Genomic DNA, 14,908 nt, shown 5'->3' with positions numbered 1-14,908 from the left:
ATACCATTTTTGATTGGCAGAATTCGAGCGCTTACGATATGTTTAATGTATTTTTTTAAGTCTATAAAAAATATTATGAACGGTAAAATATAGGAGAATTCATTGGCTGTATAGCACTATAATCATTTTATATGTTTCAGTACAAAAATTCAGAGATATGAATTTTTTTAAAGAATGTATTGTTTTTTCAACTCGAGCGCCAATCACTCATATTCCAGTTATTGACGCGAGCACTCGAGCGGTCTACTTTATCTGAATTTACTGTGCATTAACAGTTTTACTAATAAAAATACAAGTGTGGCAAGCCTACGCACGACGGAAGTGAATCTTTTAGTATTCTTCTCTCTCTCTTTTCATTTAATTCTCTCTTTTTTTCTGTCTATTGACATATTTATAAGTAGCATGTGATAAAAAAAATTAAAAATTATAAAAATATGGGATTCGAACCCGGGTCCTGCATAACGAGTGTCGAACGCTCTGCCTCTAGACCGCGAGGAGAGGAATCTCGCGCGACGAGAACCGCGTATACAACGTGTACTCCTCAATTGACTTGTCCGGCTGTGTTTTTTACTAAAAAAACTTGTCACGCACGTCTGCGAGGGTAATTAGTCGCGTTATCGGCCTTGATTAGTAATTTTAATGATTCAAAATAAAAATAATTAATCAAAATACCGAGCGACTCTACCGGCTCAATATATAAGCTATATTTCGACCAAAATATCATATAGTCAAAATATTTAAAAGTCGCAGCATGAGAGCATTTTATCACTTTTCCTCGTATTAAAAAATGACAAAAAGAAAAAAAAAATTAGTTAAAGCGGGGATCGAACCTCGGTTCTTCACGACGAAAGTAGGGCGCTCTGCCTTTAGACCGCGGAGCCGAATTTGGAGAGTGACCTAAACTAGGTATATAATATTAGCTAGGCTCCTATAGCGAAATGATCACGGTTTTTCGTGACGGTCATGAGTCGGTTTTACTCCGGTCCTCGAAATTGCATGACGCGCGTAAAGAAGTTTCACTTCAAAAAATCACTTCACAACCGTTAAACTGTGTTTTTGTCTCACATTTATAAATATTGGAAAATTTTAAATTCTATTTGATACTCATTTAAAAAAAAACACCGTTTAACTTTGTCATTTTTAGTTAGATCCGGTAACAATGTTTTTTGCATCTAGCAAAGACTTCACACATGCGCGTTATGAGATTTTTTGACTGCCGAAACCGCGAGTGACAGCTGTTTTATGTCTTCTTGTAATATCTTCATAAATGGTGTTTTCGTCAAAATAAATCACAATAATGGCCGTAAAAAATTCAAATTATAACTATTTTATGTCAGTTTCTATTTAATTTTTCAATTAGAAAGGTTTTTAAATACACGATCGTTTATCAATTGAATAAAATGTTCACCACGTTTTGGTTAAGACTGTACGTCAACTTGTTTTGTTTATTTCCAAGCTTTCTTCAGGACAGTATTATTACCTATAAATTAACCTAAATACAGACTTTAAAATTAATTAATAATGTGTAATATTAAAATAAAAATAGAGAGAAAACATGCTGTATCCTTTTCTGATTTTTGTTTAGAAATCGCTAATATTGTCTTCAATAATTAAATATTACAATTTGAAGTCTCAATAAAGTTTATCCGAAAAAATAAATATATATTATTGTTCTATGTGAATATATATTTAAACCTTAATATTTTACACTTGAGTTCCTTATTCTAGATCTATACTTACCCACAATCACAAATATTTTTTAAAAATAATCTCACAATGAATTTACAAAAAACAGTGAAATTCTAGTTGATAGTTAATGTATTTCCATTTATACCATCTCTATCCCTATTTTTATAATCTTGACCCTCTAGCACAAGATAAATCAAAAACCTCTGCTGTTTTGAACCCGCGACCCCTGGGCCCGAGCCAAGGCACTGTCCTCGCCACGGACACATCAATAATACGACTCTAACGATGTTCAGTGGTGCTCAAACTGTGCGCTGCATTCATTAACAAACATTTTTGAAGTGAGCCCCTGATTAATCGCGCCGCAGGCGGAACGGGACGCGACTGGGTGGTTACAAATTACCGCTATTAATATTTCACGCTTTACTCTTATCGCGTCCTTTTCAGGTCATTTATATTATTCGTGCCCGGTGCGTATTTTACGTAAACGCCAATCGTAAAAGAGATTTTGTTCGTCGCGGGCCGGCGAGGAACCAAGGCCTGATAAATAATTTGATTAATATATTCGGGAGCCGAGCATTAATGCGGTTTAATTTTATCTATTTCATTTGAAGGGGGAATAATATTTGAGTCAAATTCAATTTCTTATGATAATACTAGTTGAAAGCCCTGAAGATTTTCCCGGGAAGAAATACGCGAACTAATCTTGATGACCTCTAAAACATGTCGAAATTATAACTACCCTACTTTTCGAAATCTGCTTATGCCTGAATTACACCAACCGAGTGCTCGGCCAAGACAGAGCATTCGCCCGAGTGCTCGGCTGAGGTGATCAGTACTCGGCCTGGTAGCGGGCGAGTGATTTTGTCGAGACAGTGAATAGAATCGGTAGGATAAGTATCCACTTCTCCAGCATACTCAACTCGGCACTTCACTTGCTTTCTATCGGTAAAAACTCTCATAATTTTTCTCTTTCCCTACATCGTGAAACCATGTTTAACTAATTACTTCTACTTCGCCATTTAGTCTGAAAACAAACTTCGGAAATTAAAATAAGTAATATAACTAGTGCATGGTAGTATTCCTGCAACGTGAAATCCCCAGTTAATGCCGAATCAGCGCCATTTTACGTTTTTGAAATTTAAAATTCGATTCTGGATAATTCTGGATGCGTCTCAGCTTTCTTTTGAATTGTGATAAGCTACCAAGCTTAACAACACGATGATTGTCTTCTTCTGCTGATCACAATTTGTTCAAAAGCTGAAACAGACTTACAATCGGCATTAAACGGCGGGAAACTTTCTGGAAAACTGAAACTGTCAAAAAAAAACAAATGGCGTTAAAGGGCACTTCGTTACACGTGATTTTTCGAGAAACAACTTACTACTTAATATTTAAAAATACATATTTCTTAGTAAGGAAGTAAGTAACTACTGTTATTTCATAATAACGGATTTTCAGTTAAGAGAGATATTACAACTTCAATATATTATAAATAATTCAATATATTACATTTACTTAGACCTTTAACTTCGTATCCGATGTACGAGTATATAAATACTTGCCTCGATGCAACACACTACATTATTGCACACACCGAGATATTTTTCAATCTTTGACACCTTATTGGAATGTGTGAAGTCTTAGCAAAAATTTAACGAAAATGATTTTATTTGACAATAATATTAATAGGTATTTGTTTAAATGCTGGAAAGGGCATATAAATGTAGTACACTAGACGGAATAAATACTAATTTGTCTAAGTCACTGAATACTGATGGATGAACATTGTTAACTGAGGAAGTAATTTATTTCCTCTGTATTAAATCATTCTACGACTTCTATGAATTAAGTGAATAAACAAGGTATCTTTAGAACTGAGTTTACCAAGCATTATGATATTTGTTGTCCTTTTGATATTGTATATGAAAAAGTCAAAGTGCTCCCTTTTCTAACCTTGATTATGTAGGTACTTTATGCTACGTATACATACGCGAGCTGAACTGAATCTCAACTTATGGAAAAGGAACGAAGCAACCGCAAATGGCGCGAAACACCGCATGCAGTTATATTGCAATATAACAAGAAACTTGCTTTGAAGAATGTGTAACAAGGATGTACTGTTTTCTCCAACATCGTTATCTCTGGCTTTTATTTTGTGTTTTAACACAGAACGTATAAAATAAACATAATGCTAGGCAAAGCTGAGGTCGTGTGTTCTATTCCTGGATGCGAAATGAATGAAATTAATCTGATTTTAAATTTTTCTGATTTTTCTACTTCACAATTTTTGTTTGAGAACTTAATAAAAATAAAAATTATTCAATAAATAAATTTTACAACTTGACGTTTTACATCATTAAGTTATTTCACTAAAAAAATAATGAACTATCTCTAAATAGTATAAAATAAAGTCGCTATTCGCGTCTGTCTGTTTGTGGACATAGTTCTTCTAAACTCCGCAATGTATTTTGACAGGGGTTTTTTTTCCGTAAGGTTTACATATATAATACATGCATATTATTTTTATAGAAAGTTGAGAAAAGTTAATGTTTTATAAACAAGTCGTTAAAATATTTTTTCGGGCACTACATGCTAACGCTTGCTAAACCTTATGAGATACATCCAAATAATGTATTACGGAATTGTATATCTTAAAGAGGACTACAGAAAAATAGAAATGGTATATGTCCATCTCCTAAAGATAACCCCTAGCTTCGCCGGGTACATGTCAGCTAATTAGGCTGAGGACCTCTGGAGTCCTGGCGGAATTTATATAAATTACATTTTTATTCGGGAGTGATGAAATTTTGCACACTCGACTTTCAAAACAAGAGAAAGGTGACTGACTAAGTCGAAACATTCTAAACAATGCCGGGGACTTATTTAGCTAGTTATTTATATTAAATGTCTTAATTTTGTGAAAACCAAGGAAAGTAAAATAAAAACCACCGAAAAACTGTCCCCACTTGCGATGCATTCTTCCCAATTTGTATAATCACCTACTGTTCATTGTGGTTAGGTACCGTTTTATGGAGATGTGTACTTATGTTTGTGAAACTAATGATTTTTGAAAGTTCTGCCTTTAATGTTGTTGTTTGTTTTTTTTGTTGTTTGTTTTTGGGGTGTTATGCCGTGTTGCGCTAACTCCTTCTTTAGCCGACGTTTCGGACAGCGTTGCAGTGTCCATCATCAGGGCAGATCCGGTAGATCCGAAGATGATCACATCTTCGGATCTACCCTGATGATGGACACTGCAACGCTGTCCGAAACGTCGGCTAAAGAAGGAGTTAGCGCAACACGGCATAACACCCCAAAAACAAACAACAAAAATGCTTTTGGCCGTGAGAATCTAAAAAACTTACTTGTTGTTTGTTGTTTTTTGTAACATTTTGAAGTAATTTTTATTTTAATTTTTGTTATCACAGGTGAGCACCCAGCAGCCATGCAGACCAGCAACAGAGCATCCACCACCATCCTCCCCCCCGTGGCCGTAGCGCTGCTAACTTACGTTCTATCTTCAGTCTTCTTGGGCAGATGATCATCTGAAGCAAGCGACCTATTCATAATCTAATTTAGTTACTATTCACTTCTTCTGAAACATCTGTACAATGCATAACCGAGAATATGACGAGATCGAGACATTGATAAGTGAAGTTTTATAAAATTGAAAGTGTTGTTTTGAATGAAGTATGATTATTAAATGTGGTTATTTAAATGATTTTTGGTTACGCAATAAATTAAGTTTTTTTGTAATCATTTTAATACAATGCACTCCATTCCAATTAATATTTTGTTGTATTTTATTACTATATTAATGTCAACCTATACTGAAAACGAATGAATTGATATGGAATTGTGAGTTTTACATTATGAGTTCAAACATTTATATATTTTATTAGAAATATATAAAATTGTTGGTGAGTTGTATATATATATGTTTTTAATCAACTACTTACTATTCATAAACTGTATAAACTATGTAGTCGATGGGTAAACGGTAATTCAAAAATATGCAAATCATTATGTGTTTGTTTGTACTGTTAAATTAAGTTATCTATTATGTATATATTATAATAGAAGTTGAATCAATTTATTAATAGAATCAATTAATTAATGAAGTAGAGAAATCACGAAAATATAAATCACTTAATAATAAGACACGTCATCGAAATGTTTGGTATAAATTTCGAAATATTTTACCGATTTTTTCAAATTAGTGGTTGCAAATTTTAGGAATCAAAAAAGATAGGTAGCAAATGTTTTAAAACCTTATTAAACTTACCGGGTTGTTTGAGAAGAACGAAAATTCTGTTTGTGATTTTCAAAAATCGTATTTGTTAATTTTATGAAAACAATCACGAGTATACACTATAATACTAAAATATTTTTTAAATGTAAATAATTAATTAACTAACGGGTAATGAGAAATACTCATTCATTTAGTTTGATAAGATACTTTACTTTTAAGATAATTCAAATAATATTAAAGTTGTAAATATGGAACTGTTATACGCATGCGTGAAAAAATAACAGGATTTTTTTTTTCGAATATTAATGTGAGTATTTTAAGATAAGTTTTTAAAATTATTATTACTAGACGCTGACGAAGAACATTGAGTTTATGTATGAAAAAAAATGCGTTACCATAAAGAGTTGTGCAAAATAGTTGATTTATGTAATACTTTACTATAAATTGGTAAATTAAAAGATTTTGTATCATAAATTGTAGAGTAGGAACTCAATTATAAATAAAAACTATGTAATGAAATATGCATTGGACGCAATACCACATTTGTGTCTAATTTAAAAAATATATAAAACAGTGTTTTTTTTAGATGCTACTTATAATTTTGTTAATCGAATGAAAAAAGTCTCTCAAATAAAATGTCAAACTGTTTTTAGTATGAAATGAATTTTCTCATTTTTATTACACTTGTACTATGGAAAACAGGTATAATATATTCCATTTTTTTATTTCTCTTTATTTTTTATTGGTTTGTAAATTTATTTATTTTTTATAATAAATAATTAGTTGTGAATCATTCCTATTATAATCTTCCTGCGGAAGGTACGGTTTATATTTTGTAAATATTTCAACAATGATAAATAAATTTAATAAAATAAAATTGTTGTTTCATTAAATTAACTATCTTTAGGCAAAACAATAAAAAAAAATTTACTCAATTTTAGGGGTTTCAAGTCCAATTATTCACATGATGCTTGTTTCATTATAAAGCATTTTCTAAGCACTGGAATAAGATATGTGATTTTTTTTCCATCAGGGCCAATGACATTTTTGGGGGATGTTGCGTGGAGGGTTATTTAGGTACAGGAAGAAGAGGAAGTTCTGGGAAGGGAGTGTATGAGAGGTGGGTAGGAATCTGGAGGGCAGTGTGCCTCGGAGTGAAGGACGTTTGTGTTCACCCCTCACACTGGCGATATGTCTAGATAGTCCTGCTGAAGAGGTAAAAGGAGAGTGGACCAAGACCTGGACAAACCTCATCCTATGAATCCATGCACCCAGGCACCCCTGCTAAGTAACCAAATGCAACAAACTACTTGGGTGACCTATATTAGTGGTTTGGTTATCCAGTGAATACCGGTTATCATACCCTCCTCACAAATTGGAATAACGTCAATATTATGCCAAATATGTAAATACTCGTATATAACCCAGTAGTTTGGTCTCCATCTTATAAAATTCACATTAACAACATTGAGCGAATACAAAAAAAATTTCTACGTTTTATAAATTTTAAATTAAATATCCCTGCCGGCGACTTAAAATACAATTTCTTATTAAATACTCTAAAAATACATACATTAGAAGATAGACGTAAAATAAACGATTTAACGTTCTTATTCAAAATACTTAACTCTAAATTCGACTGTTGTGAACTCCTGCAACTTATAAACATACATACACCCACAGTAACAACACGACAAAATACAATATTCTACAGCAGCACACATAAGCGTAACTACATTGCCCACTCTCCGATACAAGGACTTCACACCATGGGAAATCATTACTTGGGTGATGTTGACATATTCAATACCAACTTGGCAAGTTTTGTGGATCATTTAAAACATTTTTTTCAACAATACTCCTAAACACATCATGTAAACCAACAAATAGCTGTAATTTTCTGTTTTTATTTCTTGTGTTTGTATGACTTGTTGCATAGCTTTTATCAAATGTAATTTTATTCTTATTTTTTATGTTTCAATTTTTCATGTCATTAAGAAAGTAGTGATAGGCCTTAGTCGTAAGTCACTAGATATAAGTCTTAGAGATAAGTCACTAGTTTAAGTCAGTAGTTCTAGTATTAACTATTTAAGAAATATATTTGTACAGCGCCCTTGAGGTGATTTCTCACGAAAACGGCGCTATATAAATTAGCCAAATCTTATTATTATAAGGTAGTTTTGTTATGACACAATAATATGGCATATTACAACTTCAAGGTCACCGGAGATTGCAAAAGTGTTCTCCAAAATCTAATTTTTCTGTAAAGATAATAAATTTGAAAAACTACCGTTCGATGCAGAAAAAGACAACACTTGACTGCACTTACTCATTAATCGATTAACATCAGACTGCACTTTAGGTAACCAAAGTGTCGTGTTTGCAGAATGGACTTCGGGGGAAAAAACAAATACACTGGATTTTCAGCAACACAATAAATTGAGTCGCACAGGAAACTTTATATTTCGAACAGGAAAAATTTACGAGCGTTTTCAAAATTGTATTAAAACAAAAGACGATAAATTCGGTGGTCCAAATGTTTTTTATTATAAACAGAAATGTTTACATAGTCGTGGGACAATAAATTGCAGTCCAACGTTCGAATTTAAGCTTTTATTCCATTGTCAGGTTGTACGTTGGCTGGGATACATAGGACTTCAATAACGTCGTTAAACACTGCGGGTATATGTGACTTTTAAATAGTGGATTAATTGGCTGAACCATTAATTTTTTTTTTTAATAAGATTTATAACCTATATAAATAATTTATTTTGATTTCGAAATGATGTGCGCTACTGACTTACATTTTTATCTTATTTGTACGCCCGGTCTGCACAGTTTAAAGACAGGGGAGGTGTGTCGCCATGCAGTTAGGCAGCGTTTGTGAGGCGGGTTAAGTAAGGGGAGGTTAAGTTAGGGGCGGGTTAAGTTAGGAAGGTATTTGTAAATGCGGGTCTCGAAGAGTCCCAGGTTTTATGAAGGAGAAAAAACAGATGCTAGAAGCTTGTTCCACTAGAGCCGTCTTACACGAAAACGAGTTGAAGAATGACCCGTTCTCATGAAGTCAACATCAAATGTGAACGGATATTAAGCTCGTTTACGTCGAGTTTCACGCACCGGTTTCAGTGCACCGGTGATCAATGCTGCTAGCTCCTTAGAGTAGGCTCCATTAAAATATCTATATAATAGACTCAGCATGCCCACAATGTGTCTGTGTATTAGAGATGGCAATCAGTCTGTTAACAATGGATTGTCAAACTTCCTTTGAACAGAATCATGTAGGTTTATCAAGTATTGTGGGGCGCCAGCCCAGAGGTGGCTCCCAAATGCAATTGTTGGGCTTGCTTGGGCAGATTTATATAGGGTTTACAGCTGGTTACTATTTAAGAATTTGTCGACCCTATACAAGACGCCCAGTTTCTTGGAAGACAAATTTACTGGTCTGATATCCTTACTCCAAGTATTTTCAATGGAGTCTTTATTGGGGAGGGTGTTTACATAAAAAAGAAAGAAAGAATTGATGATTGTGTAAGTATTAAAGTTTGAAAAAGGATCAAAATAAACATTTGATTAAAAATATATTTTTTAATATTTAGTGAACATAATTTTTTGATACATACAGTGCATATTATGAAAAGAAATTATTTACACAATCAACGAACTGATTTTATAATATCTACAATCATGCTTAAAGTAATGAGGTATATTTCGAGTATAAACTAGCTTAAACGAAAAATAAAAGTAACAACTTGTGTAATGTAAATAAATAAACGTAATGTGTAAAATGAAAATCGGCTACAAATATTATTGGAAATGTACAGGGCATAAAAATTGATCGTTAAACCCACGACATAAACCTTATCTCAAATTGAATGTGCAGAAATTACACAAGCTTATTAATAAAAATAGCAAGGAATTCTGTACGAATGCGTGGGGTATTTTCCAAGAGGAGATCAGGAACACAGAGAATTGAAGGGGTCCGTGGGAAGCATCTGAAGAACGACTCGCCTCGTCCCTCTGCATTGCTTCTGTATGTTCTCCTGAAAATAAAAAAAGGGATTGCCTTTGAAATAAAATTATTCAATACCAGGAGCACATAAATGAAAGTATTAAACAGTATATTTTTTAACATTTTTCATGAAAGAATAATCTTATATACGTCCAGGCGTAAAGTGCACTAACTTCAGGAGGTGATTCTACATGATGGTAGAATTAAAAGAAGATAAATTACATTTTTCGAAATTCCAATCTTTATTTCCAATAATAAAAATATTTATCCATAAAAGAATATTTATTTTCCCATACAAACAATTCAACTTGTTTAGCTAAAAACTCTCTTAAAACGTTGGAATTTCTAAAAAAATTTAACTTCCCCGAAGTTAGTTAAATACCCTGTATTTATAAATTAGTGTTTATTTGTTATTGTCCCGTTTGCTTTCCTATATCATTCATCCAAATACGATGAAAAATTGTTCTTATTAGTGCCAGGAGTGTTTAAAGAATGGTTTGGGACGCTTGAGAAAGACTCACTCTATCTCTGTACTGGAATGAAATATGGTTTCGAAATAAAGTGAGCATAATGTAGTTTTTACTAAAAGGTAGATTTATGATAATTTTGAATGATAATACATCACTTGAAATGCAGAAATAGTCGGGGATACCCGAGAGAGACATGAATCAATTATTATTTGTGATAAAATGAGACGGAAGTGTTGAACGAAGAAAGAGATGTAAGGAAAATGTCTGACTTGGAATGTGAACGGTTGAAGAGATTGAGGACGCCCGAGGAAGAGACATAGCATGATCAATTTAAACAAATACTTAAATAATTAAATATTATATATAGTACAATTATTTTATTTCCACCTTAAAAATGTACCCAGTTGTCACGTACTCTAGAATTCATAACCTCGAAACTTTACCCCGCCTCCGAGCGACACCGGATATTTCACCTAGTTTGTTTATAAAGTGTGATTCAACTGTACTATTTTCCTGGAAAAGTACCGCGATACCAGGAGCGCAGAAACATTAGTAGGTTGAAAACACGCAACAATGTTCATCAAAGAAATTGTTTTGGCTAAAAATTGCTCTGCCACTTGATCAGGAGCACATGAAACGAATTGGTAATAATTTTATAATGCACCACTTTTGCATTACGTTAACTTTGTTTCCACTGTAAACTGTGAATTCATAACGATACCAGGAACTCAGAAAGTCGGGCAAAAAACATTATACATTTTAGACAACAGTAATTTTGTTTTAAACTGCATTGTTAAAACTGCAGGTTACTTTGAAAATGTACGAGGAATACATAAAAACAAATTAGTTTAAACCGAACATTTGACAATGTGTTTCACTTTCGCATTACCTTATTTCGTTACCTATATTAATAATTATGCATTCATAACGCCAACTTTCCATTCGACCCAGATAAACTTTTTGTATGCAACTTTTTAAATCATTCAATAACGGTTGGAACATTTTAGCGTTTCGCTCATTATTATTTGAACAAGTTTTAGAACAAACAACTGCTTTTTCAAAATTATATTTGTTCAATTACATTATAAATGCAAAGCGTCATTATTTAGTAGAAAATAATGCAAATATTACTCCATAATTTCAAAACAGCGAGCATTATAAGCAACTGAACCGAAGAGTAGACTTTTGTTTCTGTTTGATGGGGTTTATTAATTTTATCATCGCGAACATACTCTAACAATATAAAAAGAGTTCAGCACAAATTTCTTAGGTTCGTAAATTTTATAAAAATAATAATTCCAATTGATTACATTAATTCTGTTTGACGAATCAATTGCATCTAATAACACTGTTTGACAGGAGAATTAAGTCAGACCTGAATGTGTTACACATAGTCATTAATAACTTAATTGACAGTCCTGCCATCGTTGCTGTCATAAAATTCCATGTGTGGACTAGGAATACAAGACAAAATATAACATTCTTCTGCAATACATACACCACCAACTGACAGAAATACTCATTGACCAATAGGATGCATGATCTGGGCAACAAGTATGAGAGTACTATTGATATATTTATTGACTCCATCTATAGAATTAAGCGTAATCTATACCAGCACTTTGTTGAATCCTACAAATTAGAGTAGCGATGGAAACTTAGTTTTAGTGATTTGTCTTATACGTTAAAATAATAATTTATAATTTCTATAATATTTTACGTTACTAGTGTATGTTTTTTTATATTCATTAGGTTTATTTTTTTTTGTGTATAATTTTCGATAGCAAACTAGATATATTTTGTTTTAAAATGCATGTTAAAGCCCGGCTGGGCGTAAAACTCAATAAAACAAAATTAAATAAAAAAACATTTTTCATACTTAAATATTTTAATGTCCGTTATATATATGGCGTCTTGAAAAGAGAAATCGATAACTTTACACTATCGGATTAACTACTGTGACAAATCAAATTTCGTCACAAATAAATTTGAACGTTAAACTAAGTATGTCCCGCAGTGTGCGCCCAAAGACAAAGAAAGTGTTGACAGACGGGGGTTGTAAAGAAAGAAGTGAGAAGTGCGGGGTAGGGCGACAGGTCCTACGAGCTCAGGAACGAAGACAGTCAAGATCGAGAGGGGAGAGAGAGGAGACCGAGACAGGAGTGGTGGTGAAGTACGCGCTCCCCGCCCAGCGGTGTGATGCTGGGCGGCGAATGAAGAAGTTACAGTCGAGTCAGAGAAAGTGATTTTCAAGTGTTATCCTCCGCCCGGCGACGTAATGTTGGGCGGGAGACGAAGAAAGTGCGGTGATCAGACGCGGCCGGGAGGGCCTGAGCTGCAGAACTGCAGAAGCTGCCACCTAGGACTTCGGCCTTACTAAGGCCATCGAACAGAATCAACTCAGTGACAACAGTGTAGCTACAGTGAACAATGACAATGCGAATAGTGAAGAAGTAATCCGAACCATATGAGAACTAGTTAAGTTATAGATGTAAGTAGATCTAAGTATAATTTAGATTTAGTATTAACACTTGATAAACCCAATTATAAAACAGACTTATAATTAATAGATGTTCATAATTAATTCACCTCCCTAGTCCCCACCCAAGCAACCCAAATTGGTGAGAAGGCAGAGTATACTGCTGAAGAGGTAAGTATAAAACAGTAATATATTTAAGTATGATTCTGAGCTAGATGCCGGAGGAGATGTTAACGTGATTTTGTCACAATGGCGCCCAATGTGAAGCGGTTTTAGATATTTTACTATATCTATCACTAATGTTATTGACATTCCTAAAACTCATCCCTGAACAAAGGTAAATATTTGCATGTTCTAATTTATAATGAATTTTGTGTTATTTTTCTCGCTCTTGTCATGTTGTGTCTCGAGTTACCGTTGCTTGGGTGTTTCGTTTTTTTGTATAGTGTAAACAAATGTACTGTGACGAAGTCAGATGCGTAATATGCGTCTCATTTCAAGTGCTATTTTTTGTCGGAGGGCAGTTAAATCATTCTAAAATTCGGCGTTTTGACACATTTGGGACTGTGTTAAAATTAACCATTTATCGGAGTAATATTTTCAACACAAGTAAGGCGGGTGATGTCAAGTGGCTATTTTTTATTTGTTAAAATGTATTAAGGATAATGATTTTAGGGTACCCATTGGAGTTTATTTTTTGTTGCGTTTTAGGCAGGGGTGTTTGACCCCGAGTAAGGATCATATATTATTTGTCCCGTTGACAAAGGTCATCAAATTAAAGATTGTGGTGAGCTGAGTCAGCAAATATAGATTTGCTGTGTGTGAACGGCATAAGAATAACAATGTATTTTCTATATGTCATTCGGAGAAATTCATTTTCATACCACAATTTCGATCAATTTTATGTGTTCGGTAAAAATCCGATAATTAAAAATTGATGGCGGAAGGCGACCGATAGAGAGGGGAGAGAAAGGGTTAGGCGCATTCACTTAACGCGATTTGAGAAAAACAAATATCTTCGTTCGGCGAAACCGTACATTATCTTGTATCTAAAGTCTCGCAATGTTTCGGATAGTAGTCTGCGCAGATGAGAAAATAAAAGGGCGCGTGCGAATGTGATGACGAACTGCGATAGTTACGAATTGGAGCACTTACCACCGACACGATTTGGGAGGTACAAATACTTACGTTTGATGAACTTAGTATGAGAGTACCTAAATGTCTCCATATCTAAAAAGTAATCTGCGTGCGTGATAAAAGACCGGTGTTGGTAGAGGTGCGTCCACAAATTAAAAAATGTGAAATGCGAACGGAAACGTAAAGGAGCACTGAACGTTCCACGATTTGAGTGGTACAAATATGCATGTTTGACGAAATTACTATGAGAGTACCTAAATGTCTCTATATCTGAATAGTCTGCATGCGTGATAAAAGACCGGTATTGGTAGAAGTGCGTCCACGAGCGAAAATGCGAAAACGAAAGCAAGCACTGAACGTTCCATGATTTGAGTGGAACAAATACGCGCGTTCGTTGAAATTAGTATGTGTGTACCTAAAAGTCTCGATATCTGAAAAGAATTCTGCGCGCGTGATAAAAGACCGTAAAATATGTAAAAGTGCGAAAAATTTAAATAAAATGGGATGATGCATTGAAGCATTAGCCAGCAGGAATGATAAAATGTGACATGTTGAGGTTGCATCTTAAAAGCGGTTGAATGAGAGACAGAGTATCCGGTTTTGGTGGTTTCACCGTGTAATAGAAACTATCTGGCGCTCAATTTTCCATTGTGTATCACGCCGGGAGATACACTACAACTCTGTTACCATATATTTTTTAGTTTTTTATCATTCATTTCATTTCAGATGTACTATGTATGTACACCGGATTTCTTGTTTTGTTATCGAAGATGTAGGCGTTAATAGATTTAGGTAAATGAGGAGTGAATAAAGATTAGTAACGGCCTCTTTTGCAAAGTACAACTAAGGTTTTGGTTTAAGTGATCAACGTGTAT

General features: G+C 33.8%; 2 protein-coding genes across 6 annotated transcripts in view; one reads left to right on the top strand and one right to left on the bottom strand.

Moving 5' to 3' along the window:
• Positions 1 to 6,666, top strand: part of LOC149426023 (zwei Ig domain protein zig-8-like) — a 920,604-nt gene extending 913,938 nt beyond the window's left edge. For both annotated transcript variants that reach the window (XM_089642903.1, XM_089642895.1), the window contains one exon: positions 5,115 to 6,666. In XM_089642903.1, coding sequence (XP_089499029.1) covers positions 5,115 to 5,227 — 113 coding nt within the window. In that variant the 3' untranslated portion in view covers positions 5,228 to 6,666. The remainder of the gene's footprint in view (positions 1 to 5,114) is intronic.
• Positions 6,667 to 9,539: 2,873 nt separating this feature from the next.
• LOC149426022 (zwei Ig domain protein zig-8-like) overlaps positions 9,540 to 14,908 on the bottom strand; it is a 254,330-nt gene continuing 248,961 nt past the window's right edge. For all 4 annotated transcript variants that reach the window (XM_089645526.1, XM_089645518.1, XM_089645534.1 and 1 more), the window contains exon 7: positions 9,540 to 9,978. In XM_089645526.1, coding sequence (XP_089501652.1) covers positions 9,797 to 9,978 — 182 coding nt within the window. In that variant the 3' untranslated portion in view covers positions 9,540 to 9,796. The remainder of the gene's footprint in view (positions 9,979 to 14,908) is intronic.

Source organism: Hesperophylax consimilis, chromosome 2, assembly GCF_061612785.1.
Source record: "Hesperophylax consimilis isolate HC1 chromosome 2, BYU_Hcon_1.0, whole genome shotgun sequence".
Taxonomy (NCBI): domain Eukaryota; kingdom Metazoa; phylum Arthropoda; class Insecta; order Trichoptera; family Limnephilidae; genus Hesperophylax; species Hesperophylax consimilis.
The sequence above is the reverse complement of the archived record's forward strand: the minus strand, read 5'-3'. Positions and strand labels throughout refer to the sequence as shown.